The sequence below is a fragment of the Puntigrus tetrazona genome, chromosome 20 (assembly GCF_018831695.1).
Source record: "Puntigrus tetrazona isolate hp1 chromosome 20, ASM1883169v1, whole genome shotgun sequence".
NCBI classification, from domain to species: Eukaryota; Metazoa; Chordata; class Actinopteri; order Cypriniformes; family Cyprinidae; genus Puntigrus; species Puntigrus tetrazona.
The window spans coordinates 16,507,618-16,523,880 of record NC_056718.1 but is presented as its reverse complement, the minus strand read 5'-3'; the positions used below and the strand labels follow the sequence as shown (position 1 = coordinate 16,523,880).

At 37.4% G+C, this 16,263-nt stretch overlaps 2 protein-coding genes across 12 annotated transcripts in view; both read left to right on the top strand.

The window, feature by feature from the left end:
* Positions 1–3,438, top strand: part of sash1a (SAM and SH3 domain containing 1a) — a 169,697-nt gene extending 166,259 nt beyond the window's left edge. For all 10 annotated transcript variants that reach the window (XM_043219908.1, XM_043219907.1, XM_043219905.1 and 7 more), the window contains 2 exons: positions 632–763; positions 895–3,438. In XM_043219908.1, coding sequence (XP_043075843.1) covers positions 632–763; positions 895–1,155 — 393 coding nt within the window. In that variant the 3' untranslated portion in view covers positions 1,156–3,438. The remainder of the gene's footprint in view (positions 1–631; positions 764–894) is intronic.
* A 672-nt stretch (positions 3,439–4,110) lies between these two features.
* Positions 4,111–16,263, top strand: part of usta (uronyl 2-sulfotransferase a) — a 44,420-nt gene continuing 32,267 nt past the window's right edge. Inside the window, exon 1 of one of the 2 annotated variants that reach the window (XM_043219918.1) lies at positions 4,111–4,912. In XM_043219918.1, the coding sequence (XP_043075853.1) occupies positions 4,687–4,912 (226 nt within the window). In that variant the 5' untranslated portion in view covers positions 4,111–4,686. The remainder of the gene's footprint in view (positions 4,913–16,263) is intronic. The other variant, XM_043219917.1, reaches the window with a different exon arrangement.

The window sequence follows — 16,263 nt, the reverse complement described above, 5'->3', positions numbered from 1 at the left end:
TTAAGCTTTGTACTTGGATTGTTTCATAAAGATGGCCAAGTATTGAGCTAACTACAATTTAAAAAAATTGCTTGGTTTGCAATATTATGAAGCCACATTGCCCGCTTTAGAGAAGATGGCCATTTGGCGTGCTAACAAAAACAGGCTGAAAATGATTAAACTGGATCTTAGTTACGCCACACACGGTGATGTTAGCATTAGAGCACACAATCTCACATTAAACAAACAATTTAGCCTAGCTCGCCTTATAATGCTATAATTGGCAATAAAGTTTGCTTGTTTGTGAGTTAAACTCTGTTTCCAAGTGTGCTTGGTCTCCACCAACCGTAAAATCAATTAAAAAGCCACATGAAATAAACTTTATGATCTGATAATTTCTGTTGTTATTCAGAGTCCAAAGTCTGAGGCGAATGTTGTGCTGCTCACATTAGCTGGGCGCTAATCATGGCTTAGCTTGAAACAATACAGCATTAGCAAGGAAAATTCTCCTCATATTTTTGTTATTTTGATGACGGTACTTGTGTGTCTCTTAGGAGCCGTACATGGCTATAAGGTTGTTAGAGATGTTTGGTGAACTTCACTAGATCTTGTTTTCCTGGTTAATCGTTCCTTTTTACTCTGCATTTCTCAGCACGGCCGCTGTGGTATTCCTCAGCTCTTGGTACAGAGGTACTCAGAGGACTTTCAGCAGCCAGTGAAGGACGTGGCGTCCAGTCTGGATCAGATCAGAGTTAAACAACTCCGCAAGGAGCACCGCATGGCTGTGAGTTACTTCAGCAGATTCCATTATTTGATTTAGCACATGCATGTGAGTCAAATTAGATCATGATACTCTTATTTACTTTCCTGCATTAGCACTGACATTTAGCCCTTGTGTTTTCCTTTTCTCCACAGATTCCCTCAGGAGGTTTGACTGACATGTGTCGGAAGCCAGTGTCTCCTGTTCACGTGAGCTCAGTGTCTGATTGGCTCGTGTCGATTGGAATGCCCATGTATTCTGCCCCCCTATTGGCTGCAGGCTTTGACACGCTGGATCATGTGTCATCCTTAAATGAGGTGAAAGCGAGGGAAGCAGGCTTGAAGGAGGACCATCACATACGTATTCTCCTCAGTGAAGCCCAGCTTGTCACATCCAGCAGCTCAGGACAGTCATAATACTAACACGAGCAGTTAAGGACTTGATTAATTTGATCAAATTTTGCTGGTAAATGGACAGACCTGGACAACAGCTGCCGAATTTTCTCCCACCTTTCTGTCTTATAATCTCAGCCTTTTGGCATTTTCAGAAATGACTGATCTGGCTTCTAAGGACTGTTATTGTGGGCCTATCAACAGATGTTTCCATAGAAACATCTAGTTTTGGCCTGAAACATCTGCCTGTCGAAAGAAAGCACACTTTTTTTCTGAGAATTTATGCTTTTGTATGAATATAAAGACCGTTCTGAATCCTTTTTCAGGAAGTGTAAGATTTATTTAGAAAAAAAAAACTGTAAAAGAAAAGTTTTTAGTGCTTATTGAAGCACACGAGTATCACGAGTATGTCACCTGGCCAAAGCAATGTCATTTCATGCAGGTTTGTTAATATAAAACTACTTTATCTCTCAAAGCATACAGTATGTATATGAAAAGATGTGTACTCTTGGGTAAGTCATTCCCGAAAGCATGATGTTGCCATATGGGGATATTCAGAGCAATGCATATTTTGATTTCAGGCCAATAGCTGGCCTCGGTTTTAGCAAATATGTACTATGTTTGTAATGTTTCGTTTGTTTCTTTCTTCAAGGTTACATTTTAGCATCACTCCTTATAATCTGCTTAATATAATACTGTATATTCCCCGCACATTTAATCTTCCAGTCTTCTAAACACACAATATTCAGAACGCATCACTTACTCGGCTGTTGCGGCATATCAGTTTATTACTGTATCAGCTGTATCAGTTTATGTTGCCTGTTATCTTGTTACTCTTGCATATTGTGTACCTCTGATCGTACTCAGCATTGATGGCAGTGATGCATAACACAGCTGTAATATGCTTGCTGGAGTGAAATGTGTACAGGTGTTTTATTTTCTTTTGTCCCAGATTGCCTTGCACTTTGACTTGGGCGTTGAAGACATTTTGAATCGTAGGAATAAACTTGAGCTCTTAAAGCACACAGTCTTAGCCTTAAAATACAACTAAATCAAAACTGATATGAACTAACTTAGAGGAGTGTTCTAGTTACATTAGCGAACTGGTGCTTAACCCAAAAGTGTTCGACATTGGGAAGATGAAATGTCCAATGAAGCATTGTTTATTTTTGTCATTCAGAACACAATGACAATGTGTTTCAGGAAGAATAAGGTGTTAGGGACTTAACTCTCCTTACACACATCTGGTGATTCTCTTACAGTGTGTAAAGACTGAAAACTGAGCGTGAAGCGCAACATTAGCTTACGTCACTTGGGCATTAGCATGACGTCATCACTGCTCACAGATCGAAAGCATTACATCAATCCAAGTTAAGCACAATGAAACGAGTTTCTCCCACAATCACTCTCAGGCTGCAAATCCTTTGGTTTTCCATTTACAAGACGACACCATTAATGCTTCCCTAAGGCCTTGCGGTTTCTAGGGAATAGTTTTTTTGAAAGGTTGCTTTAGAACTGTGTTTCTCCCTCATGCCATTCACTCTTTTGTATCTAACGCAGCACAATTTATAGGCCGCAATGCTCGAGGTTTTAATGAACGTTTTAAGCAGTAGAGGATCGATCGAGTCTTTTTGTATCAGAATGGATGCCTTCAAATTGCTATCAGTTGAGTGCTTTGATAACAATGAGGCTTTTTATGTGATAAAAATCGAAAAAATATATTTCATGAAATGTTACTGTAAAAATGCACTTTATGGAAGAATGAAAGTTTTTTTAATTCCATTGTGGAGAAAATGAGATTACAAATTGACACATTTGCAGTTTTTTTTTAAAAGACGTTTGTTTTCAGGTCAGATGTTGATGGTTGAGGTGAGCTGTTTAAATATCAAATCTCTGTTAAAAAAAAAGAATTATAATCACTTTTTAATTAATTAAAGAACTAACCATGACCAGTTAATTATTTCAACTTAAATGCTATAAAACTTGGTCTTAATTACATATATGAAATGATTAACTGAGGTTGCACATTCTGTATATGTAATTGATATTTAAATAACTTATTTTTGCTTTTACATCAAATGTAATTATTAGCTGTACTATACATCATAGAGCAATACTCTTTCACCTATAGTTAGTTAGTGACATGCTCCAGTGACCATTGTAAAATATATGTATAAAAATGATTTTATCTGGTTTAAGTTCGCTAATGATTATCTATAAAGGTTTTGCTTGTGTATTTACAAACAAAAATGTCTTAAAATATTTGTCCCTTTGAGGTGTAATAAAAAAAAGAATATCCTACACTGACTGCTCTCCTGTAGTCTGTATTTTTAGTCTTCAGTGCCACACAATCCATTATAAATCATTATATTCATATTTCAGGAAACATAATTATCAATGTTGAAAAGAGTACAGGTTTTCATGAAGGTTCAAAAGAACTTTGTTAGTGTACATTATTTTTCAGCCAGTCTGAGACCAGCGTCCTGTGATGAAACGTTCATACAAAACACTGACAGTTATGTTAGTGACACAACCGTATTGATTCATTGTTCAAGTCCTTCAAAATTATACAATTACATACCTATAGTGCACATATTTAATGCCTTTTTGCAAATAAACATCCTAATTTGAGAACAAATTAAAGACAAAATGTTCTTTCTTTTACTTTATTTCTTTGATTATAATAAAACCCGTCATAAAACTATATATACAAAATTGGGAGACAATAACAAACAGCCTGAGGCCAAAGAGGAGGTCTCTTTTTGCCCTTGTTCACCTCTGATTTGGCAATCACCAGACGTGATTATATTCCCACTGGGTTACATAAAACATAACTTCATTTGATTTAGAGTGCCTGGCTGAAATAAAAGATATTGTGTTGCACTATAAATGAAACCACTGTGAGGCAGACCGCTTTTATCATTCTAACACGTACTCACTTACATGGCTGGAAGAGTCAAATTTAGTTTTGCTAGTTCAAATTGTCAAAAGCTGCTCAGTTATGAACTCGATTCTTGGCTGAATATTTGTTTAATTAAAATTGTTGCTATTGTCTCTGCTGCCCATGGCTTCAGGATAACAACGTGACGTGGAAATAGGCTACAAATGCACAGCTGTTTTCACAGACAGATATTATTTTATTTGTATTATTTATTCAAATAGTTTGCCGCTAAATGCGTGTGTTGAATTAGTTTTTGTCAGACTGCACCGACGCTTTCCCGCGTCTTCCGCCTGGTGGTGCTAAGAAGCACAAGGCAGCGCGTGAGCTCGAGTCCATCCTCCGGTTGAACTTTTTCCTCCACATTCAGTAATCTGACACCGACACTAACCCCAAAAAGCAGAGGATGGATTCCCAACTTCATTCGCAAAAATAGCTCAGCCAGAGCAGACGGGAAAACACGGCCGAGCTAGGGGGGCCAAACATCTGAACGCGTGCGCTCGCGTGCATCGATCTGTGAAGCGTGTTTGGTTTTTGTTTAAATGTTGGCTAAAAAGTTTTTATCTAAAGAGGCGGATGGGTGACGACCATTCTCGGCGCTTCCATGTGAGGAGACGATGAAGAATTACAGCAGCAGTCCCCGTCTAAACAATCACAGCGCGAGTCACAGCACTGATCGGAACAGCAGGAAGAGGTTCTGGTTCTCGGCTCTAGGGCTTCGCTTCTCTCTGCGCGATTATGGTTTCTGCATGGCCACACTGCTGCTCTTCTGTCTCGGCTCACTGTTTTACCAGCTGAACGGAGGACCCCCTAAAGTTCTGCTGGAGATCAGGCAGTATCTCGGTAAGGTTCGCCCTCCTTCCTCTCGCTTTCTCCCGTGTTTGTAGACTTGTACCGACTGCCGTCTCGTCACGGCATCAAAGTGTCCAACGTTTCCGTTGTGTGTAGCCGAGGCAGATGTTGAGGTTTCGGCACGTTTTCTCGTTTAAGCGTGTTTGGACAGGTTTGCTTTTTTTGGGTCCACGCCTTCACGCTAACGAAAGGTTGTCTGAAGGCGGACAGGTTTGTGTCGTGAGGCTTTTTGGAGGACATATACATCCGAAGAGTTCTTTTAAAGAGACAGCTTACCTAAGTAATCTTAGACTCACCCTCACAAACCTGTTACAAACCTGTGTGAACAAAATTAAGTGTTTGGCACACAGTCTCGCTTTTTTCCCAACAAATGAAATTGAATAATGACTGGGCGACTGGCATTTTAAGAAAGCCATGCATGTTTGGAAGAACATAAACTTGAGTATGTGATGAGAGAATTTTCATTTAGTCTCCCCCACTTCTAATAATATAGAATAACAAGAACTGTTTGTTTTTGTTATTCAGCCTTTATGCACTTGTCTTTTGTCTTTAAATACAAGCATCATATGCCTGCAGATGTAAATTAGAGATCACGTTTCCTCGGTCAAAGTAAGCCAATCAATATTCATCCTGCTTCTATGTTAATGCAACAAGCATCAGCTTGTATGTGTTATTTCTATAGTAATCTGTTTATTTAACACTTGTACTGTAGTTTAATAAAAAGTAGGCTATTCACAGGTTAGAGGCTATTTGTGACTGTGTGACTATTTTTGCATTTTATATATGTTGAGCGGTCAAAGGAAATTTGCAGAAGGTGTGAGTGCTGTAGAGATGCAGAGCGCATGGGTCATCGTGTGTTGTCATAGAGCAGTCCGTGTTAATGTGTTGCTATGAATGTTATCTAAGATAACGTTATGAGCAGTGAGGCTTTTATTCTTTTAGAGTGTTTGTGAACAGTCAGTCAGGAAGTCAGTCCTCTTAATCATTTTAATCTTGCAATGTGCACATTGGATCAGCTGGCTATGCATGTATGTGTGTACTTAACGATACATCTACAATCTGTCGGGTTGTCTTAACACTAAAGACCAGTGTCTCATATTTGATCTGCATATTTCTTAGACATTTTAATCACAATGATTAAATATTTCCTGAAAAAAACTGTTGTGTGCAATTTGCAATTAAAACTAAAGAGTTTTAAATTTCATCTTAAGACATATTATTGGGATTTATAGTGTGACGGTTGATATTAATGTGCATTTCATGTAAACCAAAAAAATGTCTGACTCTGGCTAGTATTTCATATGTTCATAATTCTATAGGGTTAAGGTTTCATAGATAGAAAGATGGAAACCAGTCAGTTATTGTCAAAACAATGAACCAAAAATTTTACGGGAAGTTCAACCAAAACCGAATGTAGTCATCATTTACTCCCCCTCATGGTATTTCATCTTATTTTTTGTGTCACGAATGAAAACATCGTTGTAACAGCGAGAGAGCCAATAAATGATGGCTACATTTTAATGAATTAAGGTGAACTATTTCTGTAGAGTAAATACAGCGATGCATTCTTGAGGTACACTTCAGCTTTTTTCAAGTGGCCGTTAAGTAGTTTCTCAAGCACTTTCATCTGTCATCTGCTCAAGCCTCACCCTTTACCTTCAACACCTTCACCATGAGCACCCACGGTTGCCAGTCAGCTCATAAACTCCCCCAAACACGGTACACAGATCAAGTCTTGTTCGCCGCAGTAGCTTTGTAATGATATGGCCACATGTGCATGTAGAGAGATCTGAATTCCTTATTAGCCTCAATCTACATTCCTGAATCAAGTTAAATGGGGGACAACAGCTGACTTCCTTACTGCTAGGGCAGAAAATCAAACTGTTGACACGTCATTGGCATTGCACCTATATACATGGCAAACGTTTTGCAGAGCAGATACAAATTCTGTATGTATTATGGGAAATGATCGAACAAACGAGCTATGGCCTGCCAGAGATGTGCTGCACTCATAAAGCCAGGCAAAGAAAAACAGTTATTCTCTGCAGGAGAGTACACAGGGTAATATTTGTTTTGCCCACAGAAACGCACTCTCTCTTCAATCTTCGATTCTAGTGTGCTTCATTAGCACGAAAACCCCCACAATGGTTTTGCCAGAGCCTTTGCAGCTGCATAGTAAGATCAATTCTAAACAAATAGTGTGCAATTAATCAAGTCAGCTTAACAAGTAAAAAAGTCTTAGTGCAAAATAAACTCCAATGTAATGAAATAATGCAATAGTTGGTAAAGACGTGATATTGCTTAAGCAAGTCATTAAGAAAGAATGAAGAATAAGACTAATTGTGCCAAAAACGGTGATAATGAGCTTGTGTTTAGTGATGGAGACACAGACTCCAGTCAGATCACTCACTGACCCTCATACTGTGGTGACAGACTCATGCTGGCACAGCCCTTATTAGTGTTCCCCTCATAAGACACAGTTTCATTGTTTAGTACATTATTAAATGTGTGGTGCATCAGTGTATCTAATTTCATGATCAACTTTCCCAGATATCCGTGTATTTTGTTAGATATCGCAGTTGTATCTTGAATTACTTGTCTACATATTTCTCATGCTTGCCCAGTCTGCTTATTTTTTGTTCAAAATTGTCCAGTAATATTAGAAATATTATTACAATACCCTTTTCACTTTAATATGTTTTAAAGTGTATTCGTGTAATGAAAAGGCCGAATTTTTAGCTTAGTATCAAAGCACTTGTCAGACACGGAAATCTTTTGAAACATTATACATGTCTTTACTTTCACTTTTGATAAATGTAATGCAAATAGTGTAATGACTCCAAACTTTTAAACGGTGGTGTGATTGGTTTTTGTTGTGTTTGTAATTAGTTTGGCAATATTGTTCTGGTCCAAAGTGTCACAGTGATGGTGGTTAGTAGGTGTTGGTGAAATATCAGGACGCTTTCACGACTCAATCTCCAGACCAGAGAGAGAGAGAGAGGACTGGTATGCAGTGTATTAGTGGGGGTCACTGAGTCTCTCTCTCTCTCTTTTGAAGCAGGAGGATGAGCATCTGTCCTGTTTACTTTAAGAGCAGGTGTTACTTTTGGCTGGGCTATGATTCGCTGTGTGTACACGAAGAGAACACGCGTGTGTTAAGTCACTCTCTTGGACGGTGCTCAAGTGCAGTGCTGTTGTGTAGCTCAACTAGTGTGAGGAAGTTCAAGATGGTAATAAGTCTTTACACTTCATTGCTGCACAGCAATTTGAATGGTTAAAATAGAAAATGAGAAACATTTTAAATGGTAGTGAATATTGAAATAATAATTATTTATTTTAAATATAATATTACTGTTTGTACTGTGTCTCTTATCAAATAAATACTGCTTTGGTGCGCATAAAAAGCTCAAAACCATTGAATTGTAGTGTAGATTGACTAGAATCAATGGAATCTGAAAGAGGGACAATTTTTGCAGTATGTGGACTGTTTAGGACAGATTAGACAGTTCTTTGTGACAAATAAAGAATCATAGAAATACTGTGTGGGTTTGTGCTATTAATCATAAATTTGTTACATCGCCTTGACTTTCAGACCTTCTTGAACAGTTTACAGTTTACACACATGCATACTACAATGCTGCTGCTGACAGCTTTTTATGATTGAATTTACAGCCAGTTTAAAGAATTTTCTCTGGTTAATATGGATTAGAGTGGAATATTAGAAGGCCACCACAGACACACATAAACACTCTAAGAGATGAACTTGATCTTCATTGATTTATTGTAGGTAGGCCATCCTGCTCGTAAAGATGTCCACTCCTGCACAGTTTGAAGTGTAGACCATTTGCCTTTGCACTTACATGACCTCTAAGGTGGGAGAAACTCTAAAGAGATTTATCTGAATGCTTCTGTGTGTCAGAGCCGTGGTCTAACAATGAGTATTCAGATATGGGTGATTCAGATCTTCTGTTTCTAAAAACTAACGGGAGCTGACTGGATTATGAAAAATAAGACATAATGGGGACGTAATGAGACAAAGCTATAGGAGCAGCAAGTTAAGAGTTTAGCCATATATGACAGTCACATTGGAACAGTTACATGTGAATCCTTCAGCTGCTGTATGCACTGACGTAATCTCTGCACACATTGATCTCAAACAGAATCCCTACAGAAACACCTTTGCTTCACAGCCTTTGCGGTTCATAATCACATTCATAAGAAGTGTTGGCGATGTTATATAAAAGTAGCGGCACAAGCAAGCGTGTAATCCACATTTAGATGTCACTCTCTGCCGAGCTTCACTTATGCATGTGTGATTTTTGGCAAGTCCGATCTTATACGGCCTGCTTTCTGCACCCAGCTAAAGAAACAAGGAATTGATTCTAATTTTTATTTCATTTATTCCTCTTACTCTCCCCCGACTGACAGATTTACACTGTGACTCTCTTAAACTCGCAGGCCAACTCCTTCAGAGTGGCACAGGTGGGAGCTTTTGCAGCAGGAAATGAGTCCGCTGAGCTGTCAGTCATATTTTGCTGGGCATTTAATGTAAACAGTGTAAGTTGTTGGTGGGCGTACGGTTGTCAGTTTGCCGACTTGTTTATTGAGTATTAAAATCCCACATTACTAAATGGTATTCTATGAGAGTGGAAAAACAGAAAGGTTTATAGACTCTGAAAGGACTGGACAGCAGACAATGTGGATCTATGATTTGACATTTGAACTTTCAGTGAAATATGTGCATAGACAGAAGGAGACTTGCTTGGCGAAGTGGTTTCCTGAATGTTTGACTAGGACAAATAGCCTTTGTAAGATCATTTTCTCCATCATTTTCTCACTGTTTCGTATACACTGGTTTCTTTCTTTTTCTTCATATAGGCTATTCTTTGATGTATGAGATGTGTATATGTAATAATATTCTATGTGAAAGCTACATTCATTTAGGCTCGTTTAGTACATTTGGTATTGAACAAAGCCAAATATGAAGTCAAGTGTTAAGATGTAAGATTTATCAAATCACTGACAATATCAGCTTTGGCTCATTGAGAAGGCATGCCCCTACCTAAATTTATGCTCAGAATGTACCTACAAAGTACGATTCATTGTGGTTTCCAGCTGAAATGACCACTAGTGCTGGTAAAACACCAACAACTTCCCTTTCAAGCTAATTATGATTACAGGGGAAAATAATAAATTAATAAATAAATACTTATTTTCATGTTGAAAATGACTTTTGGGATCTCTGAAGAAAACGCTTGCACCGTAGTGCATGATTTTTACGATAATACATTGGGATTTGCATAACATAACCAGCTCCATTATTTAGGCTATGGCTTTTCTGATGTAGTAAACTTGCTTGATAGCTCACCTGGTATAGTTGTGATATAGAATGCTCAGTTATGAGTAAGGGGGAACCTTTAGCTTGAAGCAAGCTAAAGTGGCATTGCAGATGTTTTTATCAGACTTTTGCTTTTATTAACACCCACAGTTAGTGTAGGTGATATTTGTATGCATGTATGATATTAATAGCTTGATTTAATAACTTATTAACTTTAATTTTGAAGTGGTGCGAAAAGTCAATTTGATAAAACACTGAATGCGCTTTTAGGGGATATCAATTTGAAAGTGCTGTGAAACTTGCAAGAGGGAAAGTCATATCATTTTGCAGAACTGTTGCCACAAGCACTTTTTTCCAAATTGGATTGAGTCTGAGTTAAACAGCATGGAAATGTATCCTACACGTATCAGCTGAGGTATGTGTGACTGTCCATTTTTTAAAAAACAAAAAGCCCTATCTCAATAAACTTAATCTTTTCTCAAATTTTGTGTTTTCAAAGTTTGAGAAATTGGATAAATGTTAAAGATTTAATCAAATACAATCAAATACAGAATTGTTTCACATAAAAGCAGCTACACCCCAATTTCTCTCTATTGCACTCTACTCTTGACTACTCAGTGGCAAAACTGTCCACATCAATTCTAGCCATTAGCGATCATAAGTCAAATTTGGAAAATGTGACGAAATATGTATCACAGTGACTCATTGACGACATTTGAAACAAAAGAAGCAGTGTTATGATTCTGTACAGCTCTCTTTGGAATGTCTTTTGGAGCGCAGCTCAAGTGCTCCTGTTACTCCTGCCGTTACTGTGTAGAGTTCGGAGAGGACAGTCACATATTTTGGCAGTGGTCTGTCAGTGAGGATCTTTTGGGTGAGGGGGATATGCTAGGTGTGGTATTTCACATCTGCACGGACTTCTTCTCTGAGAAGAACATCTCGCAAATCTGTAAAAACATATTTCAAACTGTGATTCTCTCACCCGAACCAGATGTTGAGGAAGTCGCATTAGAGTTAATGATCATAATGCATCAGATTTTAAGGTAACCAGATTGTTTTGAACTAAGAAACGTGTGCCTTTTTCCCAACTGTTTTCCTTGCAAAAGGTTGATGAGGGCACAGCTGGCATCTGCACAAACGTGTGGGTGGCTCAGTCAGTGGTACTATGGGTGGAGCACATTTACCAGTGCCATTAACTCAGCAATTGAAGAGCATTCCTGAAAACTTGCTTGTTTGAAGTGGAAATTCATTCCTTGCGTCCCTTGTCATTCCTGGCCCCCAGGACCCTAAGATCCTTTTTGTGTTGTGTGTCATCTCTCAGCAAGTAATTTTTCTATTTTTCTTTGAGTGGCGTTTAGTACCAAATTTTACATTTTAGACTGAGCTGTTGATCTCCCAAGTGATGCAATCCTGAATTTCTTCTACCACAAGATGGTGAACATTCCACAAGTTATGTCATCCTCAGATCTTTCCAGCTTCATCCTGAGAACATAATCCACAAACTGCCTTCCAACAAGTGTTTCCATTTGAGCTCGTCTTTCTTTGTTAATTCTATTTAAAGGAGCCAGAAAAAGGTGTTTTATGATAGCTATCTTCAGATAGGTCTAATTGCTCAATTGAAATTATGAAGTGCTCTGGCAAATCACTATATCTTGTTATATCTGCCCTTTTTTACAGTTTTTAAGACAGCTCTGTTTTACTAATTTACTGCTTGTGAAAGAACAGAAGTATCCGCTCTAAAATAGTAACCTTAAATATATGCTGGGCAGATAGGGCAGCCATGCCCGACTCTTTGTGTGTAACCGCTCAGAGTGTCTTGGGCAATGTGTACGTCTATGTGTCCGTGTCGTGTGTGCATGCCACTGAGTTTTCATGTTTTGTAGACCTAGATATGTAAATGGAAACATGGTTGTTTTCCATTTTTCAGTTCAAAGTCATTTAGTTCAATATTTGCTGTCACTTCCTGCATGCCACAATTCTCAAGTGTTAGATCTTTTCTGTTCTTATAGGGTCAGCGACAGCTAGGTAAAACAATAGTGTATAGTGAATTATTATTTAAAATGAGATGAAAGCACTTACCATATCTTTTGCTATCGATGTCAAAGGTGTCCAAAGAAGTCGGACCTTAGCTCACAAAGGCTGCTTCTGTTTGATCAATGCAGTAAAAATAATAATATTGTGACAATTACAATTAAACGATGGCAAAGCTAAATATGCAGAATTTTTTATTTATTTATTTATTTATTTTTTGCAATTGAGTTATATTTGTTGTGAAAACTCATTAAAAAAAAAATCTGCATTTTTTTGATGAAAGTTTGAAAAAAAAATTTTTGGGACATTTTTTGTAACATAAATGTCTTTTACTTTTTGATTGATTATTCGGAACTTTTTATTTAATGAATCCCTGCTGGATAATTTCTTTCAATTTCCTAGAAAATAAAAAAACCTCATTGTTGGCCTCATTGTTGGAGTCTACATCGGCTGCATCAGCTGTAAACCTTGGCATCTGTCATTACTTTTACCAACATGTCTATGAAAGTCCTTGGGTTTCATCACTGGCTATTTCCGGGCAGCTTGCAAAGGATACCACAGATAACATTGTTCATATACAGGGGTTGGACACCTAGCACAGCAGGGATTGGTATGGCAGCTCAAACCACCACTGATCCACCCCCATGCTTTGCTCTGGGCACGCAGTCTTTAGAGTTGTAAGCCTTTTTAGGTTTTCTGCACAAAGTAACTCTGCCAGATATGAGAAAGTGAAGGTGCACTCATCAGAGAACAATACATGTTTCACATTGTCCCAGATTTTTGTTCCTGGCACCACTGAAACCAACATTTTGCATGACCGATAATTTGGCTTTAACAGCCCAACCATGAATATTGGCCCTCTGCAGCTCCTGATGAAACTTTGGTAAAACTGGAGAGTCAAGGTGCACATTTAATTCTGCAGTGAGTTGGGCAGCTGTGCTTTTATGTTTTTTGGATACAGTCTGGGTTAGTACCCGGACATCCCTTTCAGACAGCATCCTCTTGCGTCAACAGTTACTCTTGTTGGATGTGGTTCATATTTGTGGTGGTACACAGACATTATTCTGGCTACGACTTGCTGTCCTGGTCACAGATGTGCCAGCAAGAAGACAAACACCAACAGTTTGCTCCTTCTTTTTTTTTTTTTTTTTTTATGTACAACTTTGCTATCACTTAACCATCAAACTTCAGTTCTGTGAATTTCAAAAATGTTGTTTTCCATTAAAGCAAATATGCAATTAACATTTGTTATTTAAAATGCTTGGGTTAATGATCATAGATTTAAAGCTGACATCCACTTTCATTCTTTTAAAGGATTGTCTTACAAGATGACTTGGACATTAACAGATGCTGTATATTTTTGCATTTTACTTTGATATTGAGCAATAATGATTACATGGAACATTTACCACATCAGATTACATCTTAAGAATAATCTTGCTTTCTTCACACATGTGCAAGGTGCACAAGCATGGATGTTTTTTTTAATTGCTAGTAGCAAGTGAGTGTTGGTGTAAATTCAGTGTGGATGTCTTTGACCACTGAATCCTTTGTTCCTCTTTTAATGAATCTGAAATGAATTATTACTGCTGCTCACCTCATCCTTTTATGTCTCTGCAGGAGTTTAGTTTGTAGTCCTAAAACCTTTTTAAAAAGGAATTTCACTAGTAAATATTTGTTCTCTGTGGTTAACATTACTTAAAGGAACTTGCCTTTGTTCTGCAAAAAAATAAAAAATAAATAAATAAATAAATAAATAAATAAATAAATAAATATATATATATATATATATATATATAATACTAATATAGTCATACCTCAAACATGAATGTAGAAGCCACTGTGTTGTGTTAAAAAAGTTGCTATCAAGTTGCATGATGGCTACAGCGGTTGCCTGATTCGTCAAGCCCATAAACTTACATACTTGTGGTAAGATCTTCTCTTACTTTTAAACCACAGACTATATTTTACTTATAAATCAAAATCTGTTTTTCTCAAAACCCATTAAAATTTCTAGAGGGGTAAATCAACATCCTAACAAACACTTTTGTACCTTTTAAAATACTGACAACTGCCATAATAATGCAGTTGGTAAAAGAGAAAGCCATATGAAAAATCAAAGCCACAAGCAGAATATATAGAAGTTTCACAGAGTCATTCATGCAAGCACAAAACATCATCACGGTAACACAAATAATTCAATAAAGATTCATTAAACAACAGAAGATGTAACATAAAGGCCAAGTGTACACAAGCTGTAACAAAAACTATTAAATGCATGAAAGTAAATGGAACAAATCAATGTATCATTTACAAAAACTGTACAGTCAACTGTACAGCGTTTTACTGTAAAACTACACAAAACACCTGGTTAGATGTTTGTTTTTCTTAACAGTTAAAATTACAGTAATTATTTTTTACAGTAAGTATTTGTTTTAATATAATCTTCACATTACTCTTGGACTTCTGGCATACAGGAACACGGATGTGATAAATGAACACAGGAATTAGGCAGATCACACAGTATTAACATGGAAAGGAATGAAATGCCTAGCAGAAAGAGGTGACGGATATTTCCAGACATAAGGAAATCGCGCCATGATGAGAACGTTTTTGTTTCTTTGGTGTTTATACATTCTCTTCCAAACATGTGTCTGCTTTTTCCACTGTTTTCTTCAGCTCGATCCAAGTCATACCCTTCACTTTCTCTCTCTGTGTGTTTCTCCACCTTTCATATGATTTGTAATGGCCCATGTTGATGCTCTGGTGGTGTGCCTTTTTGGGTTTTGGTTCAGCGTTGTACTACAGCTTAATTGTAAAAGTTATTGTCTATCACCAGACATATATGAGCTGTGATTTCAACATAGTTACGCTCCCCCTCAATAAATAGTTTTGACAACATCTCCATAAAGACTCTTTTACAGGCCTTAATAACTCCACAATTAAGCATTACTCTGTCCTCCCTAACACAGCGGTTAGAGATAAAAGAGGGGTCCCAGATACCAAACCACCCACGGCCAGTCTCATCTCCAGGCCCGCTGGCTGTTTCTCTCTCTGTTTGGACTTATCAGGCCTTTAGCCCTTTTTTTGTTTTGTTTTGTTTTGTTTTTTTGGGGGGGGGCTGTAAAAATGCCAAGTAAGATAAGCCCTTGTTTATGACTCCATATCCAACTTTACACCAAGACAAGTAGCAAAGAATGTGGGCTGGTCTACACTGTCTTTGGCTTTTCAAATATAGCTTTATTTTATTGTGTTTTCTTCATGCTTGTTTGTTTCCCTCTGCAAGCTACAGCTTTAGTTTCATTTGGACTTGTAATGTTATATTACTCGCACTGAGTTAGATGAGTCCCCAGTGGAGAAATTGTGGTGACTATTGTTAGTAGTTTTTGTACTTTGTTTCATTTTGCATTTTTTTTTAGTTTAAAGCTTATTATTGGTATATTTCCTACTCAAAATATTTAAAATGATTAAAATAATTATTTAAATATTTTTTAAATCCAATTCTGATTTTTTTTTACAGTAGGATGAACAGATCCATATTTTAGTAACCATGTACATCAGTTTAACTATTAAAAAGTAGTTCAAATAGTACAAATATAATGGAATTGGACCCCAGAAATATTCTTTAGCTTTCATTGATTTAGTTGTTTTCTTATGCCGTTGGTCATTGGTTTTATGTGTGGTGGCCAAACCTCAGTCAAAGGTATGATTTGGAGAGGGAAGAAATTGGATCTAATTAAGGTTTTTAAGTTTGAACTTTTCTTTCATCATTGACTACATCCATAAGTTCTGGTACTCATCCAGAGGTATTCTGCGTTAAATATTAAATGAGAGTAAGACACGTTTGACGGTCTGCCAGTATACTCGGGGCCTATATAAATCTGCTCATTAAATTGTAATCCTGCTTTCAGGCCCAGTACAGTCCTGTTGTATACAGCGGCTGGACTTGAACATCCTCTGTGCTTTGGTCCAA